Source organism: Bubalus bubalis, chromosome 3 (genome assembly GCF_019923935.1).
Source record: "Bubalus bubalis isolate 160015118507 breed Murrah chromosome 3, NDDB_SH_1, whole genome shotgun sequence".
Taxonomy (NCBI): domain Eukaryota; kingdom Metazoa; phylum Chordata; class Mammalia; order Artiodactyla; family Bovidae; genus Bubalus; species Bubalus bubalis.
The window spans coordinates 16,122,610-16,148,463 of NC_059159.1; the positions used below are offsets into that span (position 1 = coordinate 16,122,610).

At 42.5% G+C, this 25,854-nt stretch overlaps 1 protein-coding gene and 1 long non-coding RNA gene across 13 annotated transcripts in view; both read right to left on the reverse strand.

Moving 5' to 3' along the window:
* TLK2 (tousled like kinase 2) overlaps positions 1-17,896 on the reverse strand; it is a 124,353-nt gene extending 106,457 nt beyond the window's left edge. For 2 of the 11 annotated variants that reach the window (XM_044938811.2, XM_044938810.2), the window contains exons 1-2: positions 17,075-17,234; positions 15,500-15,582 (exon numbers count right to left, since the gene is read on the reverse strand). In XM_044938811.2, the coding sequence (XP_044794746.1) occupies positions 15,500-15,582; positions 17,075-17,210 (219 nt within the window). In that variant the 5' untranslated portion in view covers positions 17,211-17,234. Of the gene's footprint in view, positions 1-15,499; positions 15,586-17,074; positions 17,242-17,396 lie in introns of those variants that run through there. The other 9 variants (XM_025279893.3, XM_025279892.3, XM_025279895.3 and 6 more) reach the window with 9 other exon arrangements.
* Positions 17,897-18,966: 1,070 nt separating this feature from the next.
* On the reverse strand, positions 18,967-25,328 carry LOC123332571. 2 transcript variants are annotated; one of them, XR_006549408.2, is made up of 3 exons: positions 25,198-25,328; positions 19,622-19,722; positions 18,967-19,168 (listed from the first exon to the last, which is right to left on the reverse strand). It is a non-coding gene; the product is annotated as an uncharacterized LOC123332571 (long non-coding RNA). The 2 variants fall into 2 exon arrangements; XR_006549407.2 differs by having other exon boundaries at positions 18,967-19,171.
* Positions 25,329-25,854: the final 526 nt, after the last annotated feature.

Consider the following 25,854-nt stretch of genomic DNA (forward strand, 5'->3'; position numbering starts at 1 on the left):
GGGTATCTAACTGGTTAGATCACAGTGATCTAACCTGGCACTCTTAATTGAAGTGCTAGACCATTTATAATACATTTACTTATAGTGTATTTGAGTTAAAATGTACTATGTTACTTTTTTTCCTAGCTTTTGTTTCTTTTCCTCTTCCCCATCTTTAGAACAGTGAAACATATTTGTTTCAAGTATTTCATTTAATCTATTTTATCATTAGCTATTATCTGTTTTGTTATTTTCTTAGTGGTATACATATTTAACTTATAGTCAACTTCCACATAGTCTATGGGAAAAGAATCTAAAACACAGAGGATATATGTATATGTATTAATATAACTGATTCACTTTGCTATACTTCTAAAACTAACACAACATTGAAAATCAACCATACTCCAAAAAAAAAAAAAATTTACTGTCAAAGATTTGTTAGTAAAAGCAAATTCCCATTTATAGCAAATATCACTATAAAAAGTTCTGTAAGGACAGCCCATAATAAAAGTTTTGTTCTAAATTTCTATTTCAGAAATAAAGAAAACTTTGAAGAACTAGATAAAATAAGGTATCTACAACAAATAATTCTATACAACAAACAGCTCCTCAGGTTTTATTCCAGAATATGTAACGATTTTTTTAAAAAGTTTCCTAATTGAGTGCTACCAACAGGCAAGACCTTTAACTCTTGCTCCAGGGTCTAGCATGATATATAGGTTCACCATACTTTCCCCTATATGAAATATTTTAAATAATCCCTAGAAAAATCCTCTTTCAAAGCAAGCCACCAAATAACAATATAGTATCAAAAAAAAAAAAGGATTTTACATAATATCACCAACTATCTCTAAATTAAACCTTTTAACTTTCTAATTCATATGGAGACCCCCTGTTTTTTTCTCCAGGACATACAGGATTGTGACTTTCAATAATATGTATACTATAATTGCAAATTAACTCCATTATCCCACAATATGAAAGCTCTAAGGAATCTGTTATGGTGAGCATTTACTTGTAACAAAACTTGCGGCAGAACTTAATACTGGTCCTCAACAAAATCTCTGAATGTGTACTGTTAACACACAGAACTCAAAAGACCCTTGGAAGCTATCTGATATACAGTAGAGATCTGTTTCTTAGTTAAGTCCCAAAAATAATAATGGGGTCCTGAACTATTGTTCACCTATACAGCCTATTTAAAATGTCAAATTGACTGGACTTCAGTTAAAATTTCATCAACTAAGTATAGATGAAAAGATTAATTCTATGTAGTAAAACTGACCTCATACTGTTCTAAAGCTCTAATGAACAAAATTGGGGAAATAAGGTATTGCTTAATAAATTCAGTTTAATAGAAAACAGGTTTTTTAAAACATGGCCTCCCAGGGAGTGAAACGAAGAATAATAAAAGATTGGGAATTGGATTTAGACCATTCTCCTGCACAGTAACTTTCCATACAACATCTCTAATGATTACTTACATGCTTCTACTCAAATATTTCCATAAAAGAGAAATATCATACAAAGCAACATGTTCTAATTTGAAACAACTAACTGCCAGATAATGCTTTTTAACCCTATTTCGAATCACTGAACTTTTTAAGAATGCAGCAAAAAATGTGGACCTGTCTTCTAGGGAAAAGACACAGCCATAAACACATATAAACAAATTTTTACCTATTATTTTACAAGGTTCAAGAACCCTAGCATCTGTCCACATACTCCTTTAAATAACTCCCTTAATATACTTAACTACGGGCAACAAATGTTTTCATTCATTGATGGAGAAATATAGTTATATTCCTATTCTCTATGGAGAGGACTGTGGCTATAACTACAAAAATTACGCATGTTCATATCCTTTGACCCAGTAATTCTACTTCTAGGGGCTTATCCAGTAAACATGTGTGAAATGACATTCTGTACAAGGCTATTCACTGAAGCATTGTTTATGTCAGTAAAACACTTTTTCATCCAAGTGTCCATAGACAAGAAAAGGGTTAAATTATGGTTCAGCTGTACAATGGAGTATTAAACAGCCTTGAAAAAAGAGAAGGAAGTTCTATATGTACTAAAACAATTTCTAAAATATTTAAAATATTTTAAACACAAAAAGGAAAATACACAATAATATATATAACGTACTCTTTGTATTTTTTTTTAAAAAGGAGGGGGTGAGTATACATACATATTTGCACATGCACACACAGGCATAATATATCATCATGTATGACATATACACACACATAAATAAAATACAATAAACTGCTAATAGTTGTCTCCAGGGAAGAAAACCAAACGGATATAGGAAAAGCATAGCAGGGACTTCCCTGGTGGTCCAGTGGTTAAGACTCCATGCTTCCACTGCAGGGGGCCACAGGTTCCATCCCTGGTCGAGGAACTAAGATCACCCATGCTGCAGGGTGTGACCAGAAAAAAAAGGAAAAGGGTAGCAGAGATGTTTCACTGTGTATCTTTAAAATCTTTTGAATATTGTACTATGTAAATATATTACCTAATCAAAATTAATTCTTAAAAACCAACTCTGCCTTAGATCCTAAGCAGTTTTGCTAAGCTTTAAAACCAAGCTATTCTATACTATCATTCTGCAACTTATTCATAATATTTTATCAGAATTTTTCTGAGGTGTTTAGCTACAGTGATCCTACTGCAAAACAAAAACTTTCGTCCTTCCACACACAATCTGACCTCTGAGCAAATTATTTTCTAAGCTCTCTTCTTTTAGGCTCATAATGCCTTCATAACACCATATTGTTTTTAATGGAGGGAGTGAATATACATACGTGCTTGTGCCCCTTCTTTTAGGCTCATAACACCTTCACGTCTCTATATCCACCATCAGCTGTGTGCCATAGACATACGGGTCCATTCCTGCCTTATTATATAAGTGCCCCAAGTGTATGTAGTACATCTGGCTGATTTTTTTTTTAAATCCTCCATAACATCTACGCACAGTACAGACTTACTAAGAGTCAGCTGAACTCAAAACAAACAAACAGTAAATAAATAAAGAGTTAGCAGAACTCAACTGCTGAAAAATGGGGGCACTAAAATTTCAATATAGCTATCATGTCCCTTTCCCTTCACCTCATCCAGATTATCACACAGCAGGTCAAACAGCTTTTCAGAAGTTGATGGAATACTTTGTGCCTTGATTCAATAATGGAAATTGGACAAGTGAGTTTTGGTTTAATGCTAGTGGTTTCTGCCAAATTTGGACATTAAATCTGCCTGCTAAAGTTATGGCTCAGAGGTTAAAGCGTCTGCCTGGAATGCGGGAAACCTGGGTTCAATCCCTGGGTTGGGAAGATCCCCTGGATAAGGAAATGGCAACCCACTCCAGTACTCTTGCCTGGAGAATCCCATGGAGGGAGGAGCCTTGTAGGCTACAGTCCATGGGGTCGCAAAGAGTCGGACACGACTGAATGGGTGTACAATAAAAGTTAATTAATATAACAAAACATCCCGAACTAGAGGCATCTTCATCTGAGATTAGCTGGACTTTCAGATTATATTTTAATTTCACAATTAATCCTTAGTATTCCTCCAGAGACAGATAAGACAGGAATTAAATCAACACCAACTCTGGCAACAGTCTATGCAATGAAAGTCACATGTTTACCTTTTTTTTTTTTTAACAGAATTTAAATCAATTTTATTTAATTTACATATATATCTTATTTTTAATTAATTTAAATTTAAAATGAATTAAAATTTCTTATAAATGAATATTATATGTCATAGTAATATTTGCATTGTTTTGACCACTAAACCAAAAAGGGAACCATTTCCTGGAATTAATGCTTATTTCAAATACATCAGGTGATGTATCAGGCTCCACTTTCCCCTCTCTGGAGACATAAATCCTCTCAGGTGTTCTGATCCTCTACAACACTCTGGGCTGTTGGCTCCCTAGGCCTTGTCCTGAAAATTTTCTTGACTTTTCTCCTTTGTTGGATCATCTGCTTCCTTAATATGCTGCCTTTCTCTTTTATGATTTTCTGTCTGGTGTTTATGGACTGTATCTTCTAGAAGCTTCTTGAGAAAGGGTGCATGAAGGGAAATAGTTGACACTATGTATCAGCCTGGGTCTAGTCAGGAGACTGAAACCACATCTGGGGTACTCCCTTCCCAAAGGCTGAGATTCAGACATACTGGAGAGACTATGGCTTGGCTGCTGGTAGCAGGGAAGTTCACCGGGTGCCCTGGGCTGCAGTTGGTGTCCACTGGCATGCTGAGAAAGCTTGCTTTAGAGCAAATTATAGTGGGTCTTCTGTGTGCTCCTGGAGGCTTCGTCATCAGCTGAACACAATACAAGCTAGGAACAAGAGGAGCCCCTTCATTTGCTACCTTGCAATATCTCTCCAAGTCACGTCTGACTCTTTGTGACCCCATGGACTGTAGCCTGCCAGACCCCTCTGTCCGTGGAATTTTCAGGCAAGAATACTGGAGTGGGTTCCCATTTCCTTCTCCATGAAAGTCATATATTTACCCTTTATAAAAGCAAAGTTATCAGTCACACAGGTCACAACTATTAGAGCAGATACCATCACCTTGTTATCTTTATATAAGCAACGTTAACAGTCTTCATCGGACAAAACTGGTTAAAATGGGCTTCCAAAGTAGCTCAGTGGTAAAGAATCCATCTGCCAATGCAGTAGCTGCACAAGACATAGGTTCGATCCCTGGGTTGGGAAGATTCCCTGGAAGAGGAAATGGCAACTCACTCCAGTATTTTTGTTGGGATAATCCCATGGACAGAGGAGTCTGATGGGCTATGTCCATGGTGTCGCAGAGTCAGACATGACTGAGTGACTGAGCATGCATACGCTGTTAAATTCTAATACAGCAGGTGGTTCAGTGGCTAAGACTCTGTGCTCCCAACACAGAGGGCCTGGCTTCAATCCCTGGTCAGGGAACTAGATCCCACATGCCACATCTAAAAGTTTGCATACCGCAACTAAGATCTGGTGCAGACTTATAAATAAATATTTAAATAAATAAAGGTATCTGTTTTTAAAAAAATTCGAGTATAGCAAATCTGGATAGCTGCTTGCTGTTATCATTTTAAAATTAAACTATGGTTTGGTTAAAATAAAAAGCTATCCTATGTAACTCACCAAGTTACTTAGTTCTTCAACTTCCTGGGCCAATAATACTATTTGCAAAAAATAACTGCAATTTGAGTATTATTACCAGTCCCTCTGTAGAAGCTAACAAAATTTTTAAGACTTCTAAGGCTTTTGCTAAGGGCAGACTAAAAGAAAAACAATCACAATTTTCTGACTGTACTTTGTCAACAATATAGGATGAGAGGAGCTCAAGCTTCAACAAAGAGTTGAATTAAGATGCAATCATTCGAGTTGAATTAAGATGCAATCATTCCCCTTCTATACATACACTCAAAATAACTGAAAGTGGGAACTCCAACAGTATTTATACACCCATGTTCACAGCAGCATTATTCACCGTAGCCAAAAGCTAGAAGCAACCAAAGTGACTAATGACAGATACATGGATGAATAAAATATGGTATGTGTAATATTACTCAGCCTTTAAAAGGAAGGAAATTCTGATGCTACAACATGGATGAATCTTGAGGAATATTATGCTAAATGAACTCAGCCAGTTACAAAAATGACAAATATTGTATGAGTCCCCTTATATGAGATTTCTAGAGCAGTCAAATTCATGTAAACAGAAAGTAGAATGATTGTTGCCAGGGACTAAGGGAAGATATAAATGTGGAATTATTGTTTAATGAGTATAGTTTCATTTTTGCAAGATGAAGAAGTTCTTGAGAGGGATCACAATGATGACTGCAAAACAAAGTGAATGTACTATACACTCAAAAATGGTGAGAATAGTAAATTTTTTTATGCATATATTTACTACTCCCTTCAGGATCACAGCCTTGTCATGGCAAAGGGGCTTGCATAACTCAATGAAGCTATGAGCCATGTCATATGGGGCCACCCAAGACAGATGGGTCATAGTGAAGCGTTCTGACAAAATGTGGTCCACTGGAGAAGGAAATATCAACCCACTCCAGTATTCTTTCCTGGAGAACTCCATGAACAGTATGAAAAGGCAAAAAAATATGACACTGGAAGATGATCCCTCCAGGTCAGAAGGTGTCCAGTAGGCTACTGGGGAAGAGTGGAAGGCAATTACCAATAGCTCCAGAAAGAATGAAGTGGCTGGGACATAGTGGAAATGATGCTCAGTTGTGGATGTGTCTGGTGCTGTAAGTAAAGTCCAATGCTGTATAGAACAATATTGCACAGGAACCTGGAATGTTAGGTCCATGAATCAAGGTAAATTGGATGTGGTCAAGCAGGAGATGGAAAGACTGAATATCAACAGCTTAGGAATCAGGGAACTAAAATGGACAGGGATGGGTAAATTTAATTCAGATGGCCATTATACCTACTACATGGGCAAGAATCCCTTAGATGAAATGGGATAGCCCTCATAGGCAAGAAAAGAGTCTGAAATATAGCATATTTGGGTGCAACCTCAAAAACAAGAGAATGATCTCAGTTCATTTCCAAGGCAAATCATTCAACATCACAGCAATCCAAGTCTATGCCCCAACTACTGATGCCAAATAAATTGAAGCTGACTAGTTCTAGTAAGACCTACCACAGCTTTTAGAACCACTCTGATGTCAGAAACTGAAGAGGAACTAAACAGCCTCTTGATGAGGGTGACAGAGGAGAGTTAAAAAGCTGGCTTTAAACTCAACATTTAAAAAACGAAGATCATGGCATCCAGTCCCATCACTTCATGGCAAATATTAACAGAAAGGGAAAAAGTGGAAGCAGTGACAGATTTTATTTTCTTGGGCTCCAAAATCACTGCAGATGGTGATTGCAGCCATGAAATTAAGACACTTGCTTCTTGGAAGGAAAGCTATGACAAACCTAGACAGCATATTAAAAAGCAGAAATATCACTTTGCTGATAAAGATTCATATAGTCAAAGCTATGGTTTTTCCAGTAGTTGTGTACAAATGTTAAGAGCTGGACCATAAAGAAGGCCGAGCACCAAAGAACTGATGCTTTCAAACTGGTACTGTGGAAGACTTTTTAGAGTCCCTTGGATTAAAAGGAGATCAAACCAGTCAATTCTAAAGGAAATTAACCCTGAAAACTCATTGGAAGGACTGATGCTGAAACTCCAATACTTTGGCCACCTGATACTAAGAGCCGACTCACTGGAAAAGACCCTAATGCTAGGAATGACTGAAGGCAAAAGGAGAAGGGGGCAGCAGAGGATGAGATGGTTAGACAGCATCAGCAACTCAATGGACAGGAACTGGAGCAAATTCCAGGAAACACTGGAGGACAGAGGAGCCTGGTGTGCTGCAGCAGTCCACAGGGCTGCAAAGAGGTGGACATGACTTAGCAACTCGGCAAGAAGAACTCATTTACTACAATTTTAATGAGGGTGAAGTTCAGTAAAGAAAACCACCAAGCCCAAGACCTGCCCAATGAGATGACTCTGGGAAATTTTACCTTCTACTTTAAACAAGTAGCACAGTGCTATCCTTTGAGGATAAGAGCCACCTAAAAATAAACCAACCCTCAACAAAACTCAATGGATAGAAGCATGCAGATTAGACAAATTTAAAGAGAAAATAAATAAAGGGAAGGTAGAAGAAGAAATAAAAAAGTGGATGGAAATTTCAGAACGAACCTACTCAGTATTCAGCCCTGGGAAATAAAAGACCAGCAATACAGAAGACAGGGTAAAAGGCAGAGAAAATAAAGTAAGAAAGTCTAACATATGTTTAAATAGAGTGCAAGAAGAAGACAGAGAGTAAGGCAGAGGCAATATATGCAAAGACAATGGCTGAGAATTCGAAAACTGATGAAAACCAGCAACCCACAGATTTAAGACAGCCAATAAATTCCAAGCAGAATAAATCAAAATAATTCAACCACTCACAGAAATATGCATACAGATGTTTATAGCAGCTTTATCCGTAATGCTAAAACTTGGAAGCAACCAAGACATCCTTTAGTAGGTGAAGAGACAAATAAGATGTGGCACAGGGACCTCCCTGGTGGTCCAGTGGTTAAGACTCTATCTTGCAATGCAGGCATGCCAAAGTCGATCCCTGGTTAGGGAACCAAGATGCCACGTGCCTCAGAGCAACTAAGCCTGAGCGCCACAACCACTGAGTCTGTGCGCTGCGATGGAAGATCCACATCCACAAGGACAATCGATCCTGCCAAAATTCAGACCTGACACAGACATACAAGCAAATAATTCTTTAAACTAGGGGCACGCTGCAGTGCACGGGGTCGCAAAGAGCTGGATACGACTCAGCGACTGAGCAACAACAACAGCCAGACAGTGAAATACTACTCAGGGTTTTAGGAAAAAAAAAGAGCTTACACACCATGAAAAGACACAGAGAAAACTCAAATGAATATTACTAAGTGAAAGAAGCCAATCTGAAAAGGCTACATATTGTATGATTCCAACTATTTCAACTATATGACATTCCAGGAAAGAGAAAACTATGGGGACAGTAAAAAGATCAGTAGTGGGCTAGGGGAGGAGGCAGGGATGAACAGTTGGAGCACAGAGGATTTTACGCCAGTAAAACTTTGTATGATACTATAATAAATACATATCATTATATACTTGACCAAATCTGTAGAATATACACCACCAAGAGTGAACCCTAACGTATGCTATGGGCTTTGGATGGTAACGTGTTGTCAATGCAGGTTCATCACCTCTCAAAATGTGTAGAGGCAGGAGTATCTGGGAAGTCTCCATACCTTCCACTCCATTATGTTGTGAGCCTAAAACCGCTCCAAAAACTAAAATCTACTTATTTTATGTGTATGTTCAGGTTCCTCCAAAATATTCAGGTGTAAATAATCCAACCTAGACATATCTCTCGTCTCTACACTGTAGTGCAGAATATCAAAGACAAAGAGAAAATCTTGAAAACAGGCAAAAAAAAGATTACATGCAACAGCATGGCAGTGATAATAAAAGTAAAATGAGATCAAGGAAATCAGTGGACAACAGTAAACAATGTACTAAAAGAACACAGCAGGCCAACCTAGAATCCTAAACCCAGCAAAATACCACCATTCAAGAACAAAACCCAAAATAGACATTTTAAAGCAGACACAATGGGAAGACAATTACTGGTAGACCCACTAGAGAAATTCCAAAGGATGTATTTCAGCAAAAGAAAAAGTATTCCAGATGGAAGGTCAGAGATGTGAAAAGGAACGAACAACAAAGAAAAGGGTAAACACAACACAGGTAAACATGTAGGTTAGGCTAAATGAACATAACTATAAAACAGAGCCAATAAAATCTGTGTTCTTAAAAATGTACATGTACAAATGGTTAACACATAACTCTCATTTATCAAAACCCACAGAACTATACAACACAAAGAGTAAATCCTAATGTTAAACTAAGGACTTTCCTTGATAATAAAGGTATCAATACTCATTGATCAACTGTAACAAGTCTACCACATTAATGTAACATGTTAATAATGGGGAAACTGGAGAGATGGGATAGTAGTATATGACAACTCTGTACTAACGGCTCAATTTTCTGTAAAATAAAGTCTACTAAGTAAATATACATACATATACAATTAAATATAGAACAGCAGCATGTGAAGTGGGAGAGGAATAATGAAGTTAAAGGTTCAAGGCCCTTATATTGACAAAAAGGAGGGCAGAGGTATTGATTAACATCAATCCTTGATATAAAGAATCCACACTGTAATTTCTGTGGTAACTAATAAAAGAGTACATAACTTTCAAACTAGAAGAGAGGAAAAATGGAATGTTAAAAAACAAATAGCTGGCAAAATTTTGAAGGTGGGGGAAACAGAATGAGAATTTTATCTTTTATTGTAGATAATAAATGAAAAAAATTTCAATGGAAAATAGAAGAATCATAAGAGAGATTTTGAAAGAAACCTACGAAAAATTTAAAGCCCAAATACTTCCCCAGTGGCTCAGCAGTAAAGAATCTGCTTGCAATGTAGGAGACTGGCAGGAGATATGAGTTCGATCCCTGACTCAAGAAGATACCCTGCAGTAGGAAATGGCAACTCACTCCAGTATTCTTGCATGGAAAATCCCACGGACAGAGGAGCCTTGTGGGCTACATACAGTCCATGAGGTTGCAAAAAGTTGGACATGACTGAGTGACTAAACAACAATACAAATATGTCATTACATTAAATGCAATTTTAGCCAAGAGTTTGGAAACTACATTAAAACAAGAAACATGCCTATTTGGACGACAACTGTTTTTAATTCAACTCTTTCCCAATTCGACAAGGATTTATTCAGTATATACAATGTGCTGAGCATTTGAACAATCAGAAATAAAGGCAACATCCATGTTCTCAAGGAGACTAACAGGGAGAACAAATGTGTTATAATAAAGACAGGTCATCAGGTGCTAATAAGATAATACAACTAGATTGGTGAGGCTATCCAGAAAAGCTATACAGAAGGGATATCTGAATTATGCCTTGAAGAGTAAACTGAAAGTTCACGTGACAAATGAAAAGGAGCAGTGGAGGAGACAGCAGCACCGGTCAGGAGGCCAGCCATGGTTAGAGCCAGCAGCACACAGCAGTGGGCAAGTCGACAGCAATCCAGGAAGCTGAGAAGTCCGGAGTTTTAACTCCACCCAGTAGACAATGTGAAGCCTTTAAAGTAAGGGAGTAAAACAACACTACTGGTATTTTTAGAAATATAACTGGTAGCAGTTTACAAAAAGCTGAATGAGGTGGGAGATACTAACTGTTACAGTTATGAATGAGGAAGGTCTGGATTAAGGCAAGTAGCAGTGGGGCAGACAAATGCTAGAGGAAGAAGAGAAATGAGCTGATACTTGACTACGTGTGAAATGAGGATAGAATTAAATAAATTTTAAAGTACAGACGGTCCCTGCCTTACCATCGTTCCATTTAACGATTTTTTAACTTTATGATGGTGCAAAAATGATACACATGCAGGGGGAACTACACTTCAAATCTTGAATGTTGATCTTTTCTGGGCTAGTCACGTGTGACACAATCCTCTCTCACGCTGCCCAGTGGTGAGGGCAGCACAGCTACCAGTCAGCCATGCCATCATGGGGGTAAGAGAGCCAGTACACTCAACCGCTCTGCACCCAGTCATTCTGCTTTTCACTTTCGGAAGAAAAGTCAACAAATGACATGAGATATTCAACACTATTATAAAACAGGCTCTGTGTTGGATGAGTTTGCCCAACCATAGGTTAACGTAAGTGTTCTGAGCGTGTTTAAGGTAGGCTAGGCTAAGCTATGATAGGTTAGGTATGTTAAATGTATTTTCAACTTCTGATATTTCCAACTTACAACGGGTTTATCAGGACATAAGTCAAGGAAGATTTGTAAATGAAAAGAAGAGAACATAAAGGCAAACAAACATAATAATAAATTTAAGAATAGTCACTCCTAAAACTGGTCTAAATGTAGACTATTTTTCAGCATTTATGCCTACTGACCATCTAACTATGTACTAAATGTAAACACCTAAACATAGTTTTAAAAACTTCCTGCACTGGCATGTGAAACAGCTAACAGGAGGCATCCATGACTGACAGCTTCTAATTGATACAATTTACTACATGACAGGAGAAAGGTATCAGCTGGCTCAAGATCTTCTCAGAAGTCAGATGTGATCATCTGACTCACATCACACTCACAAATTTATAAAAGATAGAAAATGAGTTTCTTATTGTGCCAAAAGAGGGAGTCCCACTTTTCACGGTTCTCATTTTGCTCTTCTTTTCAACACCATCAACACACCTTTTATTCAATACAATTGAAACCAAGGACATTAATCAAAAAAGTAAGTTATAGTGAGGAATCTTAAAAAAAATACAAACATTTTCTTTGAACTTAAAGTATAGAAACACTTATTCTGTTGCCAATATTTTGATATAGGCCTGCTGAGTTACAGATCTCCTGACTGTAGTAGTTTCACACTGTCCTACACAAGCCACACCCATAATGCATCATCTACTATTTCCAGTTTCGATTTCTTTAAAAGTGAAGCAAGAACTTTTAAGATACTTGCCATGTATCTAAATGAAAAATTCTTCCAGGTTAAAAAAAAATTCTCTTAATAAATTTTTATAGTTACCTCCTTATTGCTTCATTTTATATTCAGTCTTTCCAAGGTAGGTAACTTAGTTTTCACAGAATCAACAATTCTTTCATTTTATGTCAATGGTTATCACACTTTTGTATTGAGCCATATAATTATAACACAAGTGCAAGTTGTCATAAAGTGGTCCTTGGTGAGTCTATAAATCAACTGGTGGGAGCAATGCACTGGGCATCAGTTAGCACATCTCATAAAAAGAGAAGGAATGTTTATTAAGACTAGTACCCCTGTTATGAAAGATCTAAATTCACTTATTGCTTTTTTTGTATTTGGGACAGTATCTGGCACACAGAGAATACTATGGAAGTATGTGTTACTATATTAGCATTAGAAATCAACTAGGTACGGATAAATAGTACACGCAAGGGCAGAATTCCACCTCCTTTACAGTCTCCAGAATCACAGAGATGAGACTGCCTGTATTTAAGTAGTCAAAAGGGGAGAGAGTAGGGAATATAAACTGCTAAGTTCTCATTGAAAACATATGAATACAAGGTAGTCAGTTTCACATTACTGGATTATCTAGTACTTTAAGGAAGAGATCTTAAAAAAAGCAGCAGTGTTCACATGCCAAGTCAATAAGACATGAAGAAGTAGGTTCATAGCCCAATTAACCTATCATCTCCAAAATGCTAAGAGAATGGTTACAGGTCGTCCTAAAAAGTGGCAGCTAGAGTAGAGGAGGAAAGTCAATTACAGCTTCACAGTGCGAGTCAGGTTCCTTCCCTCTATTACCCACTCACTGATGACAGAAAACATCAGTCTCTTAAACAAAACCCCATGGCACATCCCAAAGTGCATAACAAATGCTTCTGTTTTACCAGTTATTATAAATTAAATATAAAATTAATGTGCATAAATGCAATGTGATAGAAAAATTTTAATTTGCAAATAACCTAAATATAAGCAAAGAGCAACTTAAATACTGCAAGCAATGAATGTGGCAGCATGGCCGTTTTCTCCCAGCCTAAGTTTCGTATCTAATTTGCAGGTGCAAAACCCTCAAGGCAACATGACAGAAGATCTACAATCACCAGGAAGTTCAAAGACTGCAGCTCCTTAAAACATCCTGTCCACTAGGAAAGAATCCACAGAGGCACCGACTTTCTTCCTTCTATGGACATCAAAAAGTACTGAAAATGTTATGAATAGTTAGGAGAAACTCGAGAGACAGCCACGCGGCTGCACCAGCCCCACTAGATGGCGCTGTCACAGCAAAGCCACTCTGCTCTCCCACTTCCAAGGGCTGAAAGCACTCATGATCTCTGCAAACTGAAAGCTGTCATCAACACAGCGACATCCTCACTGAGAAATGATGACCCATAATGAGGAGTTCCAGGCTTGAAGGAAGCGTCGATCCAAAAGCACCTTTCTTCCCAGGACCACGGCCCCCTCCCCGCTCCTATTTCAAATAAGCGGTCTGAGAGAAACAACGGCTTGCATGCTTAAGAAGTCCTACAAAATGGAGATTTTCCTTTTTCTCTTCCTAACTACACAAAACTACAGGATAATTACTTGCTTTTTTTCCCCCCAAGTTTCTTTGCTATGGGTAAAAACTCTCCTAGTGGTCCAAGAATAACAGATTTATTGTAATCAATATACTTATCATGACTGGAAACTTCAAAATAACACAATTAATGATACAAAAACATTTGGATAAAAATGAACTTCTTTCTATATATTAAAGCAGAACTCCTATTAAACAGATTAAGTTTTTTGACACCTCAGTTACATGATTTTAGCTGGGCCTGGGCAGCAGAATTCACAATGCTACTCATTCCCATAACTTATGCTCTACCCCATGGAAAGTATGCTTGGATACAGCTACCAGGAACCTAAAACCAGAAGGAAAGAAAAGCATTCTAACAAAGCCCAATTAGTTTAAAGTGTATACAATTTGAATACAAACTTACTCTTACACAGTGGGTGAGCATTTGAACAGACAGATTTGGATACAAGACTTTTACTGAATTACCAGCAAAAGTCATTATTAGGCAATCAAGTGAATCAGAGATCAATTTAACACTCAAATATACTACTCAAGTACAGTTGAAGCTACTTCACCTAGATCAGAGAATTTATACATATAACTAAACATGTAACAACAGTCAGGAGCACAGCTGCTCTAAAGTGCCACAAAAGTCAGTTACTTAATTAAAGAGGCCAAGAAACCAAGAATTTAAAAATGTGTAACAAATCCTGTGTTCCTATAGTACCTCATCACAGATCTAATACAGCTCCCATCCCAGTTATCCTCTATCTATACCACACTCCCCTCTACAGTAAGGGCTTGGAAGCACTCTGCTGAGGTATCGTCCCTAACATCCTGCACAATGCCCAGGAGGCAGCAGGTATTCACTGTCTATTGAATGAACAAAGACTATCAAGTTATTCCAGCCCACCAAAATTACGACCCTCATCAAAGCAGTTTTTCTAACTAAACTTTGACAAACACCTTCTCCTTTAAGAAGCAACTGACCAAAGCATGAGACTAAGATCCAAGTTGCCATGAGAAATAATATTTCTTGGGAAGTACAGGAAGAAGTCAAAGATCAAAAATTCTCTAGTCTCAGGTCCAAGTAAACAACATCTTGGATTGGTGAAGATTTTAAATAAAACATCACAAATATACCTTACATATTGTACTAAAATCATAAATAGGTTTTATACTTTGTTCTAAAGCTCTCCTATCACAGCAGAGGGGTGAGGCAGCAGTTTCATAAAGATGCACAGGAAGCCATAACACTGCCCATGAATGGGGCCTGATCTTATGCTACTGGAACAAAAACAGTGAACAAGAAGGGAAAATAGGAGGAAAGGAAAAGGAGTCTGGGGTACAATCATGAGGAATCTGCTGAACTGCAGATCTGGAGAGGTGACATAGCAGGGACATGTTTTTCAAACCTCTACACGTAACCATACAAGAAGCCCAGCGTGATGAAGCTATGCCAATACCTTTTCATTAGCGGTTTTTGTCTGAGTGACTGAGGAGTTTTGACAAAATGTGGCATAGAATTGAGACACATCCTGTTAGTATCCTTGCAATAGACCCATGGGAAACCTCTCTCACATTAGAGGGTAAAAAGAAGTATATATTTCTATACAGAGTACCTTCAAGAGTACTGTTAAATGAGTGGAACAACTGATAGGATTTAAAAGTTCACTGGAACTGTGAGCCAGATTTTCTCCCCTTCAATGTATCTGTATGATCCATCCAGTTTGCTCTTTGTTTTTAAATGTGTTTAAAGTTGGCTATGAGCAGTGTTCATTATCATCATTTTACTCACCTTACTAACACCAACTCCAGTAAACCTGGCCTCTAATAATTCCTGCCGTCGGGGGTCCAGGCTATGCAATTCTTCCATCATTTCTACTGAAAAAGAAAAAGTAGGTTGTGAGGCCCTAAAAGCTAAAACATGAAGAACCAATTCTTGGATACAACAAAATGCATAGTAACTATTTCGCAGAATATTCACATACAGGTAAACCTCAAATAAATATGGCATACAAGTAATAAACCACAAGGCACTGTATTAAATAGTAATACATTTAAAGTTACAAAAGTCTTCTTCTGAGGGTCACTTATTCTTAACTAGTTCTAATTTGACTTTAACAGCAAAAATCCCCCTCAAACCTTTCATATAATCTCTGTAAAAGCTGAGCAAAGCCTAGCTTACAAAAAAAGAAAATTTCTTCTATCAACCTTTGAATTTAGGTAAGTACTTAAGGATATTTCCTTCCCAAACACACAGGAACTAGTTCTTAAACTAAAAATATGAATCATTATTAATAACTTCAAAATAATACAGCATGAATCAGAAGCTACTAATAACTTAAAATAACGCTATTATATTATGCCTCCTTTCTCTGAGGAGCATGAAAAAAGGAATTAATTACTTCATTTTAATAGAGAACCCATGGTAAAACCATCAACCTGCATCCACTCAGGAAATTAGTATGGCTCCATAACCACCCCTTTACAAAATCTTTCTCTGCCACTCCCTGGAGCAGTAGGTTGCTCTAGACATCTGCTTTTAGCACTCCTTCCAAGAAGGGAGGGGCAAGAGGACACCATTTTTAAACTCCTTCCACGACCAATTAATGCACAGGCTACTCTCAGCAAATACCTCCATCGTTTGCAAGAAATCAACTCTTGCAGAACGCATTAAAAACCGCCCAAATATTAAAAGTAGAAAAGGTATATATACCATTACCTACAACCCCTTTGAACATATTACTAAATAGCTACTGGAATGATTGGCATGATTTAAAAGTTCACTGAAAACATGAATTAAACATGCCCCTCTGCAATCTAACAACTCCACAATTTTCAGTAACAACCCCTACAAAGCCTCCAGTTTCATTTCCCTTCCTGGATTGAGAGCCTGGGGCAAAGAGGAATGAAAGGGTGGCAAATTAAAGTTTCACCCACACAGACAAGTGCAGGTTAGAGAGGGAATTAGGAAATTCTCAGAAGGGTAGAAAGGTATCTTAGAAAAGAAAAGAGAAAAAGAAAAAAAGAGAGATTGAGAGAATGTTTCCCTAAGTGGCCTTCCTCGAGTCTCGCCCTGCCCTAATCGAGGCCGGAATGGCAGAGGTTGCAGCCTCCCTTCAAGCCCCAGGGTCTCTCGGCACGTTTCCTAAACCTCCATCCCCAGGCCTGGCCCGGAAAATGACGCCCCAGCGGTTATTCCATTTAATGTCAACTCATGTTAAGGAAAGATCCACTCAGTCTCATTCCAGCGGGGCCTTGGACTGGGATCCTCCCTGTAGCCCACAGCCGGAAAGCAGGACCGATGGGGCCTGGTCCCGGCGCCCCTCGTCTCCCGCCGGCTCCAAACTTTCCCCAACTCCAGGCCCACCTGTCACGGAGGGAGGGCGGGCCAGCTCTCGGGGGCGCCCGGGAGGCTGCCGGGGCCTCCAGCTGCCCGGGTGCCCCCCTCTCCCCGCCGGCCGCAAGCCCCACTCCCAGGCCGGGGCCGCCTGGGCCTCTCCCATCTTCGACCCGGCCCCTCGGCGACCCGCAGCCCTCGGGAAGCCCCTCCCGCCTCAGCGCCGGGAAGCTGCGGCCCGGCGCCGGACCCCGGGTGGGCCCGGGCCGCAGCCTCCTCAGCCGAGGGGGTCGCCCGGACGGTTAATACCTCAGGCCCGGCGCCCTCCCCCGCCCGGGGCTCAGCCTCTCACCTGCCGCCGCTGCCGCCGCCGCCGCCGCTCCACGCTCCTCCCGGGAGGGGCCCCGACCCGACCCGGCTGCGGACCGCTCTGCTCTCCCCTTGGGCAGGCCCGGGGCGGAGCCGGGGCCTCTCCTGAGCGCCGCAACCCCCCGCCCGGGCAGCCGCCGCCGGCGCCGGGCTCCACGAGAGGGCGGGCGGGGGAGGGGGGCCTCGGAGGCCGCAGATCCCCGGGCTCGCGTACAGAGCCAGGCGCCTGACGCGGGCCCGGGCCCGGGCGGCCGCGGGGGGCGCGGGACCGGTCTCCTGGCGCCGGACAAAGGCCAAGGGAGGCGCAGAAGGGCCCAGGCCCGGCCGGGAGGTGGGGGCCCGCTCAGCTAGGGGCCACTCGGGTGCGGCGCGGAAGGCGGGGGGGTCGGAACCGCTGGAGCCCAGGACCCGCCTCCGGCCCCTTAATCCGGATCGGTTCGGTCCGGATTAGTAGTGATCGGTGTAAACACACTAGTGAAACCGCGTGTTTCCTCGCGAGATTTGCACGGTTGGGAGGCAGGGGGGGTCCTGGGGGGGGTGGGGGAAGTGCCGACAGTGGGGGAGGAGGGGGAGGGGACGAGGAAGGTGGGGGGGTCCCCGCTGCCCCGGCGCCCCGCCTCCTCCAATCAGCGGCCGGCCTGCCGGGCAGGGGTTAACCAGGGGACCCCGCGCAGGCGAAGGAGGCCGCCGCCTCGCCGGGCGGCTGAGGGCGGGCTGACGGGCGGCGCTGACGGACGCACCGCGACGCGAGGGGAGGTCTGACCCGGCTGGGCCGGAGTCCCGGAGACCCCGCAGCCGTCTTCGTAAAATCGGCCCCCGCCTCGCGGGACCGGCCCCAGCCGAGCGGACCAACGCTGGAGGGGCCTCGCTGCCTGGGCCGGGCGCTTCCCGGATCCGCCTCGCCGAACCCTGCGCCCGCCTAATCCCTGATCTCCACGAGTTGGGGTGAGAAGTGGGGTTGCTCTGCCCAGGATGGATTTTAGACGAAGAAAGCCGTGAGCCGACGAACCCCGCCCGAACTTCCCCGGAGACGCCCAGTTAGTGAGTTGGCTGTGTCCCCCCGTGTTGGCTAGCTCCCACGCCCCGCCAGGCTCCAAACTCACCGTCCCGGCTCCCCAAATCCACGTTTGCGCCGTGGAAAGCGGACAGAGCTTCACCTCCACGTACCTGGTTGGCAGGGCGTCTTTAGGGTCAAGTGGTGCTCTGGGATCAAGGCTGAGCCCCCACCCCCACCACAGTGCTGCCCTTCGGAAGGCGGGAGGTGGGGGGGGCGCTGCCCCAAAGGGACTCTATCGGTGCACCCTGGGGGAGGTTCCATTTCAACCTTTGATTAAAAACAAGGCTCTCTTGGGTACTTAGGGGGCTCTAAGAATAAGTGCTAGAATGGGGAAAACAGGCCTGCCCTTCTCTACCGAGGAATGGGAAATAGGCCAGGGTGCAATAGCTCTTTCAGCTAGGCGGCTTCCTACACAGAAGGCTCCCATTCTGATCGCCCAGCACCAGAGAAAAAATCACATTCTCCACCGACATCTGAGCCAGGACACTGACTTCTACGCAGATACCCAACTTTTTATTTTCCTCTGATGCTTCCTTGATCAGATGTCTGAAGATGTATGAGAACAAGTGACTTGGGGAAAATTCATAAAATGAGTAAGAGCCTTGAACTTTTCCAGGGGGTAGGCAAGTATTCAGGTGATGTTTCTGCATTTCTTTCTTCCTTACTCTTAATTCTTCCTGTATTGGTGGAACACAGACCTGCTGAACGGGCGAAGGATGGCAGGTTACTTATTGTTCGTTGTTCAGCCTTCCCAACCCTTGGGCACATTCAAGCACTGTAGAAAAAAATCCATTCTGCCAAGAGTCACCTTGCTTCAAATCCCAGCCAGGTTGGGCCTTGCACACACATATTTCGTTAGATAACAGTGTTTGAAGGGGAGCCGGGGAGCAAGTTCCAGGCAGAGGGCAGGAAAAAGGGCAAGGTAAAGGACTATCAAGGGAGCAGGAGAACCAAGAGTATGTTCCTCTACAACTCAAAAAAGAAAAGCACATGAGACAAGTTCTGTCCTTACAGTAAATGATCAAAACAGTAACTCCTTAAAATGACACTGGAACATCTCAGAAGAGTTTAAGAGAAAGAACACTGGACAGAGCTGGAGCTGAGCTCCGGCCAGCTCCTCCACAGACAAACTGCTCGGGCCGTTACCTAACCTTTCAAGTTTCGCCAACCTCATCTGTGAAGGAGTTTGGACCAGAGGATTCCCAGAGTCCTTTCCAGGTCTAAAGGGCTATGATTCCATTTTTTGAGGTAACTATGAAAAAATAAAAATAAAACTAGTCATTGAAATTCAGGAAAAGATGAGATTTTGTTTCACTTGGCCCAGTGTGTTCTTCCCTGCATGTCCGAAAACTGACACTATCACAGGGTCTGTTCATAGCCCACTCCACATCTAACACTCATCCCGAGAGGAATTGCTCATAGGAATTTCATGAATTTGCTTACCACAAAAATGGTGTACTTCTGTTTGTTGTTCAGTCACCCAGTCTTGTCCAACTCTTTGCGACCCCATGGGCTACAGCATGCCAAGCCTCTCTGTCACTCACCATCTCCATCAAGTTTGCCCACATTCATGTCCATTGCATCGGTGATGCCATCCAGCCATCTCATCCTCTGATATCTCTTATATGCTTCTGTTTATAAGCATATAAACTACTAGGCTTCCCTAGTAGCTCAGATGGTAAAACATCTGCCTGCAATGCAAGAGACCTGTGTTCGATCCCTGGGTCGGGAAGATCCCCTGGAGAAGGAAATGCAACCCACTCCAGTATCCTTGCCTGGAAAACTCCATGGACAGAGCAGCCTGGCAGGCTACAGTCCCAACAAAGAGTTGGACACGACTGAACAACTAACACACATAAGCATATAAGTGAAAATATCAAATACTAACAGTCAGAAAAAAGAATAGATGGATGATTTTGTTGTTGTCCAGTGGTTCTCAGGAGAAGGCAATGGCAACCCACTCCAGTACTCTTGCCTGGCAAATCCCATGGACGGAGGGGCCTGGTGGGCTGCAGTCCATGGGGGGGTCGCTAGGAGTCAGACACGACTGAGCGACTTCACTTTATTTTTTCACTTTCATGCATTGGAGAAGTAGAAATGGCAACCCACTCCAGTGTTCTTGCCTGGAGAATCCCAGGGACGGGGGAGCCTGGTGGGCTGCCATCTATGGGGCCGCACAGAGTCGGACACGACTGAAGTGACTTAGCAGCAATGGTTCTTACGATATAATTTAACCTTGGGTTCATGAACCCACTTGTTTAAAGTGTGTTGGCTCACAGAGCAACTTTGTGAAACTCAGCTTGTCAAAGGCTGGCAAATGGTGACACTCCCCATGCAAAAGCCCAGTTGCTATCAGAAGGCTCAAACATGGATTCATCTAGATGTTCCCATTGATCCTGCCTTCAGGGTAGCATATGACAAGTCCTCCAGGTCCATGTTCACAGTCACAGAAGGGACAAGGGAGCTGGCGTGCCCCAAGCTGCGCTCTGCAGGTTTCGACATGTTAAATGCTTTAAAGGGAGTGGATGTACATTGGTCCTCAGGACTCTAGGTTAAAGTTAAGTGGAATACTTTATTTCAGTACTTCTTAGAACCTAAAATGTATAATATGCACAAGACAATCTCCAGGAGGGGGATTGCGGTATGCACTGGTTTCTAATTTGATTTTTTGAACCACCACCCTGGTATTTTTTTGGTTGGTTGGTGATTTCTGATACTTATGGGAGATACTTTGAGAAAAACACTGGAGAAAACTAGTTTAGCCCTTCTTTGCCCTTTCACCTGTACCACAACTAATGAATGTCCACAGTCTTCTTAAATACTTCATAATATCCACCATCCTCAGCGAAAAGACTATGGCATGTTTTACCAAGCAGGGGACCCTCACGTGCACCTTTTCTAAAAGGAGCCTGCAATATGATGGCTAAGAGGACAAACTCTTGGTCCAGGGCCCTGGTTTTCATCTTGGCCCTGCCTCTTACCAGCTGTGTTGCCTTAGGCAAGATATTTAACTTCTCTAAGCCTCAGTTTCTTTACCCATCAAATGGTGTTAAAACTTCGCAAGCCCTCGAGGAGAAAATGGAAACTCCAGTATTCTTGCCTGGAAAATTCCATGGCCAGGAGAGCTTGACGGGTCATAGTCCATGTAGTCTTTACAAAGAGTTGGACACAGCTGAGCCTGCACACGTAGAAGGCAATGGCACCCCACTCCAGTACTCTTGCCTGGAAAATCCCATGGACGGAGGAGCCTGGTGGGCTGCAGTCCATGGGGTCGCCAAGAGTCGGGCTCGACTGAGCGACTTCACTTTCACTTTTCACTTTCATGCATTGGAGAAGGAAATAACCCACTCCAGTGTTCTTGCCTGGAGAATCCCAGGGACAGGGGAGCCTGGTGGGCTGCCTGCCATCTGTGGGGTCGCACAGAGTCGGACACAACTGAAGCGACTTAGCAGCAGCAGAGCCTGCACACGATTATTGAAAAATACAACTATTTGGTTCTAATTGAATCAACTCCATAGAAGGGAGAGAAAATTAAAAAAAAAACAAAACACCTCACAGGGCTGTTGGAGGACAAAATGAGATGATGTGTATGCCCGACAGAATAATCCCCAAAGAAATGGTCCTCAAACCTCACGTTTCTACCAAGGAGGTCTACATTTGTCATTAGATTGTCTTGGCAGCACACAGTTTAACTTCAGAAATCAGGCTGCCAATGTACTGAGTCGCTCATGGGGCTATTTTCTTCATAACAGAAAAAGGACTTGATAACAGGAAAAATGTCTCATTAAAGAAAGCACTACATTTGTTGGGGGGAGGGGAGGGCCCAGTAGACAAAAATATAAAAGTCACCTGGCCTTATGTTCTTCTTCCCCTACCCTTGAGGGTTTCTAATGGTGTGAAGAAATAAGAGATTTTGTGAAGGCGGTATTTCCACCAGAAGTTCTGGTGGGCAGGGCCATGTAGAACGTTAGGGTGGTGGTGGTCGCACAGAACTAGGCTCAAACCCCATCTCTTCACCTCTCAGCTTCTTCATCTGAAAACTGTGGCCTGCACACCTAATCCCATGGGTGGCTCTAATGAAGGTTGAAATAGTGGGACTGGCCTGGTGGCCCAGTGGCTGAGACTCTGTACCACCAATGCAGGGGGCCCAGGTTCGATCCCTGGTCAGGGAACTAGATCCCACATGCCACAACTAAGGGTTCAGATGCCACAACTGAGACCCAGTGCAGCCAAATAAATAAATAAGGAAAACATTTTTTAAAAAATAAAGTTGAAAGAGTGATGGGAAATGCCTTCTAACTGCACCCGACATACAGTAGACATTTGGCCAGTTCTATTTCCTCCAGACTCCCCATTTCTAACAAAATGGAAAAGCATCTGGCAGCCAGGCAGGTGCTCTATGGATGAAAGAAATTCACGTCTCAGGTCTCAGCCTTCACAGGACTCTCTGCCAGTCTCTCCCCTATCTCTAATTTTCATACCCTCCTCCTGCCCAACTTGCTTCAGAAGCTCTTCCTGGGCAAGTCTCCTTGACACAGTTTATTTATCAAGTCATGCTGTCTTCCCCACAGCCCAGTGATGCTGGAACAATGTTCTTATTCTCCTAGAGAGCACCTCCCTTCTCTAATTTCCTCCTTCAACTCCCTCCCCAAATGTTACTTTTTAATACTTGCCTTCTCTGCATTGTGTGTTCCTCCTTCCCAGCAACTGCAACAAGAATGAATGCCCACTTAAGTGTAACGAGCCCCTTAAGTGTAACAAGCCCCCTCTGCTGAGCTACTGAATCTTCCATTTTGGTTTTTCTCAGAAAACCTCAAGATAGGAAACAACAGCAAACACCCTGCATCTGTGGACACTAGCAAAACATATTTTATCAATCTTCCTTCCACTGACCTTTCGTATCAGGCTTAAGTAAGCAACCTGCAGACGCACTGACACAGGTTGGGAGGGAACGGGGACCTCAGCCCTGAGCCCACAGAGAAGAAAGAAAGGGATCACTCAGCTACTGGCAGGAGACTTGGGCATAGTCAGCCCAGAAAGGTGCATCAGAAGATGTGTGTGGTTTTTGTATGGCCTCTGAATGACAAGAATGAAGTGGGGTTTGTTTGGGTGTTTTTTTTTTTTTTGGTGGGGGGAGGGTTGAGTTTTCTTTTTTAATTGTTGTTCAGTGGCTAAGTCTGCAGCACGCCAGGCTTACTTGTCCTTCACTGTCTCCGAGTTTGCTCAAACTCATGTCCATTGAGTCGGTGATGGTGATGCCATCCAACCATCTCATCCTCTGCCACCCTCTTCTCCTCAATCTTTCCCAGCATCAGGGTCTTTTCCAGTGAGTTGGCTCTTTGCATCAGGTGGTCAAAGTACTAGAGCTTCAGCATCAGTCCTTCCAATGAATATTCAGGGCTAATTTCCTTTAGAATTGACTGGTTTGATTTCCTTGCAGTCCAAGGGACTCTCAGTCTTCTCCAGGACCACAGTTTGAAAGCATCAGTTCTTCAACGCTTAGCCTTCTTTATGGTCCAAGCCTCACGTTTGTACATGACTACTGGAAAAACCATCACTTTGACTCTATGGACCTTTGTCCATTTCTTTTTAATGATTGAAAGAAAATCAAAAGAAGAATAGTATTTCACGACTTGAAAATGATATAAAATCTAATTTGGTGTCCATAAATAAAGTTTCATTTAGAACACAGCCACACTGGGACTTCCCTGGCCCTCCAGTACTTAGGACTTTGCTTTCCAATGTAGGGGGTACAGGCTTAATAGCTGGTCGGGGAACTAAGATCCCACCAAAAAACTAAAAACAGAAGCAATATTGTAACAAATTCAATGAAGACCTTAAAAATGGTCTACATCAAGAAGTAAAACTGAAAAAAAAAAACAAACCCACAGCCACACTAATTTCTTTACATACTATCTGTGGCTGAATTTGCAAAATGGCAGAACTGAGTAGTACTGACAGGCAGGCAAAGCCTAAAACATTTACTATCTGGTCCTTTACAGAAAAAGTTTGTCAACTCCTGCTCTAGGCCAGGGCTTCTCAGAGAGCAGATGTGGGCTTCCCTGATGGCTCAGGCGGTAAAGAATCTGCCTGCAGTGCAGGAGACCTGGCTTTAATCCCTGGGTTGGGAAGATCCCCTGCAGAAGGGAATGGCTACTCACTCCAGTATTCTTGCCTGGAGCCTTCCATGGACAGAGGAGCCTGGTGGGCTACAGTCCACTGGGTCGCAAAGAGTTGAACATGACTGAGTGACTAACACTTTCACTTCATGAATCCCTTGGGCATCTTGCTCTAGTGTGTCTGGGACAGGACCTAAGAGTCTGCTTTTCTATTAGCCCTCAGGTGACGCTGCTGGTGCTGGTCTGCAGACCACACTGGGGAGGTCAAGGCTCTCAAAGGCATGTCGGTTATATCAGTAGGAAATGCCTTTGTGAAGACTTTGTATGTACAGTGAGCAAATCTTTTAAAATATGAAAAAAACTGGAGTGTAACCCAGGATAATAACCCCAATCGAATCTTCCACATTTCATTCCATTGTTTTGGCATCACGTGACAGCCAAATAGACAGGGAAATGGATTTGCTACCCACTTGGCTGAGACCAAAGGGATTGCAGCCGAACGCTCTTGTGAGTGCTTCCTCTTATTGGCCCTAAGCGTACCAGTCCAGCTACGGAAGGAACCTCTGTGTCCTGGTGTTCCAGTATTTGGAAAGGGGGTCTGAGCTTACCTTATCCAAAACAGTATTGGCTTTTCCACCTTCAGGCAAATCCTCTCTCAGCTCCTTCTTCAGTGACAGACCCTTGGAAAAGCAGCTTGGATTCAAATCTCAACACTTCTGCATACATGAGAAGTATGTAAAAGGTCTCCTGAGACCCAAGGACACCTGACTTTTGGAGCCTTGATTTCCTTATCTGCGCCGTGGAGATAATATATATAAAGCACCTGGGTTACTGCTGGATCCCTGGCCAGGTGCTTCCAACCTGAAATCATCATAAAACTTACAGGCAAAACCTGCCTCTTTCCCTACCTAACTCATGCTATTGTTTAGTCGACAAGTTGTGTCCAGCTCTTTGTGATGCCATAGAATATGTAACCTGCCAGTCTCTTCTGTCCATGGGATTTCCCAGGCAAGAATACTGGAGTGGGTTGCCATTTCCTTCTCCAGGGGATCTTCCTGACTCCAAGATCAGATCCATGTCTTCTACACTGCAGGCGGGTTCTTCACCACTGAGCTACCAGGGAAGCCCATTTAACCCAGATTAGCAAATGTCAATTCCATTCTTTCATTACTTCAAAAACCCTGGAATCATCCTCTCTTACACCCTTATCCCCAGCACTTCCACTCCAGCCTCACCAGCCTGCTCCCACCTCAAGGCCTTTGCGC